This window comes from Populus euphratica, unplaced genomic scaffold (genome assembly GCF_000495115.2).
Source record: "Populus euphratica unplaced genomic scaffold, PopEup_1.0 scaffold2488.1, whole genome shotgun sequence".
Classification (NCBI taxonomy): domain Eukaryota; kingdom Viridiplantae; phylum Streptophyta; class Magnoliopsida; order Malpighiales; family Salicaceae; genus Populus; species Populus euphratica.
In genome coordinates, this window is record NW_011502319.1 from 1 (window position 1) to 3,475 (window position 3,475).

Genomic DNA, 3,475 nt, shown 5'->3' on the forward strand with positions numbered 1-3,475 from the left:
AAATCAAAAGGCAAAGAAACTGCAAACATGGTCATAACATCACCACAACACGACTCCACCTCTAGCTCATCACCAAAAAGGCTATCCCCAGGTTTCCTTGTGTCCATATCATGTCTCATGGCTCTTTGTGCCAAGCATGCAAGCCGTGTCTCAAGCAAGCTCAAAACAGCCAACAAGCCAACCTACAAGAACAACTGCAGCACCATCAACAAGAGCCCAAGACACTCTCCAAGATTGCCACTTGCAAGGCCAAAGCAGCTCTTGACACAAATAAGCAACAAGGCCATCACGTTGATGCATCGCCGGAGAAAGGATGATCAGGAAAACGCCGATGTTCTTCTGGGTCCTGATGAGTTTGGTGATGGTGGTGTCTGGCAAAAGGCTATCTTGATGGGTGATAAGTGTCAGCCATTGGATTTCTCAGGGGTAATTTATTATGATAGTAGTGGGAAGCAGCTTGACGAGGTTCCTCTAAAGTCCCCACGTGCTAGTCCCTTGCCTGCGTACTTGATTCGTGCACCAAAATAGAGGTGGTGGGTTATGTTTACGTGACCGAGCTTGAGGAGTTAGGTAGGTCACAGCTGTTTGTTATTGGACAACTATTCCTATATAGTTAGTTATACAGGGAAGACACGTTACTTTTCTTTCGTTTTTGTTTTAGACCTTGTGTTTCTTCTTGTGCTTGGGGAGAGACACTTTGTTTTTGACCTTGTGTTTCTTCTTGTGCTTGGGGAGTTCCGGTGTTGTGTGTGATGAGAACTTATTTGGGAAAGCAATGAAGGTCAGTTTGATGCTTTGCCTAGAAAGGGTCAAAGTACATAGCACCAAATAGGTATATATATCCGAGTACAAATGCTTGTTGAGATGGGAAGTTCACTTTTAGTGTTTTAAACTGAATGAAAATTTTCTGTTTGTCTTTTATTTTCTATATTGGATTAAATTATTGGGATTTTGTTTAAAATTATAGTTAATGAGGTTTTTTAGGTTAAAATTTTATTGAAATTTAATTTATAACATGAAATATTTTCATGATTTAAATAAATTATAAATAAATAAAAAATTAATTTTAAAAAATCTATAACCAATGAGAAACCTAAAATTATCTAAAAGCTTATATTCCATATAAAAAATAAACAAAATCTTCTAGTGGTTTATTTATATATTTATTTATTGAAAAGTAATATTTTTATGAAAAATAATTTTCATGAAAAGTGAATTTTTGAAAAATAAATTATTTTTCAATATTCGATAATGTCAAGAAAAATAAATTAGAAAAATATTTTTGTTTTTTATTATGTCATGAAAAATAAGTTGAAGAAGAGTAGAATTAAAAAAAATATATACTTTTATAAATTATTTAAAATAAAAAAATAACAATTAAAAAAATGAGAACCAAATTTAACAGATGAAAAATTTGAAGGAGGATGAAATTAAAAATAATATTCTTTATAAATTATTTCAAATAAAATAAATATTAATTAAAATAACATGAATTAAATTTGAAGAAAAAATAAATTGAAGAGTTGTCTTGAGAATTTAGAGAGTCAGACATATAAATTAAGGAGAGAGAGAAAACGAAAAGACTATCTATGTCAAATAAAAACATGCCACTTGTGCTGCGTAGAAAGAGAGGAGCTACCAAGAAGATTCTAACCAAGTGAAGGAACGCCGCCTTCGAACTCTACATGCAATCTTATGAATTGCCTTTTATTTTAAAATTATAATTTATATTTATCAAAATTTAAAATTATCTCTCAATCTACTTAATTATTACTAAAAAAACAATATGAGAAGATAAAAAAGTCCATGAACCATAGTTTAATAAACTTTGATTTTAAGGGTAATTTAATCATGTCAATTTACTTCTTTATTTTTTGTTAAAGATTCAAAAAATATTTTTGAAGTAAAGAGAAGGAAAACATTTTCATTTGAAAAGACTTAAGATTTTCCTTTTATGAAAACCACTTTTTATTAGCCAATTTTTCTAAAGTTAAACAAAAGTAAAAAATTTTAGAAAGTGTTTTTTATAAAACAAACAAATGTGGAAATTTAAAAATGGCTCAAAAAGCACTCATGATTTTTTTATAAAAAAAAAATTTAAGAAAAGGGTGCTTTAAGCTTAAACTTATACTTATGTGTATAGCTCGGCTTGTGCTGTGGCCTATCCTAAGTTTGAGTTTACTATAAAATAATTTTTTTAGGCCGCAAAAGATTAATTTTTGCATTTTAAATTAGGTTCAAGTCTGGTCCATCAAGAATTATTTTTTATAGCCCATTGTCTTATCGAGTTTATAAAATAAATCTAATCAACTTCTTCAGTTTTCTCTAGAACTATTTATTCATAACCTAAACAATTTTTAAATAGTTTTTTTCTATAAAAAAAGGTTGAAAAGGAGTGTTTCAAGTTTGTTTTTATGCATTATTTTGGATAGATTTTTATTGTAGTACTAAACACTTTTCTTCACCTAATTTTTTAGCTTAACTCTTTTAGTGTGACATTTATGCTAAAAATATGGTTATAAGTTAAGCCTTCCAAGTGATAGCAATTATTATAAAATTATCAATATCGTTATAAGAATTTAAGAATTATCTTAAGCATAATAGCAAGAAAATAGGAGTTCAATGCCTTATTTTAAAGCTAAACATAAGTAAGGATACTAAGTTGTTAGAAAAAAGAATTAAATATTTTGGTATAACTTTTAAAGCCAACCTTGTAGAACAAGCGGTGAAAATCCACAATAAAGACCAAAAGATAAAAATTGTTAAAAGGAGGAACGATATTACCAAATTAATGGAAAATGCTTTATAGGCAATAAGTTAAGGCTCGTAGCCAAGGGTTGTAAAAATAAAGCTAAAAAAAGTAACTCAAAAGAAGAGAATGACTGATGAAGACAATATTAATGAGGTTTATCACCTCACCAATAAAGTTTTGAAAATAAATATGTTTATTATTATTTTCGAAGTCAACCTAATATAAAATTTTGAGTAGTGATAGGTTCAAATTAGTGCAACAAGATATGTATATATCGAGAAAATAATATTCTTTAATTATAAAAAGTGGATTTTGAATACTTGTACATCGAGAATTCATCAACTTTTAAGGTAATATATGTTGAGAAGAACAATACCTAATACTTTAGAGGTAATCAATACATGGAAACTAGTGAATCTTCGACCCGAAAGTAAATAGTTAGGCCATTAATGGATCTTAAAAAAAAAAAAGATATAAGTTTATAGAACTATTGATAAATATAAAACAAGACTTGTCATTACATGATTCAATAACACAAATTTATAAATTATTTTGACTTATATTTGCCTATATCAAGAAGAAATTTCATATAATCATTAATAGATGACACGACTAAAAGATTGATGTCTTCTCCCAAGTGCAGGAGTGTCGAAGTAATAAATAACCCGGTAAGACCGGGGTCGAACCACAGGGAGGTTAATTGTACAAATTATAAATAACAAT

At 28.9% G+C, this 3,475-nt stretch overlaps 1 protein-coding gene across 1 annotated transcript; it reads left to right on the forward strand.

Moving 5' to 3' along the window:
• Nucleotides 1-6: 6 nt before the first annotated feature.
• LOC105119066 (uncharacterized) lies at nt 7-660 on the forward strand. The gene has a single exon (XM_011017167.1). The coding sequence runs from the start codon at nt 28-30 to the stop codon at nt 526-528; it is 501 nt and encodes a 166-aa protein (XP_011015469.1). The 5' UTR covers nt 7-27; the 3' UTR covers nt 529-660.
• The last annotated feature ends 2,815 nt before the right edge of the window (nt 661-3,475 follow it).

Bases quoted from the DNA above. Each gene is read 5' to 3' on its own strand.
- LOC105119066 (XM_011017167.1), top strand. From the start codon at position 28: ATGGTCATAACATCACCACAACACGACTCCACCTCTAGCTCATCACCA.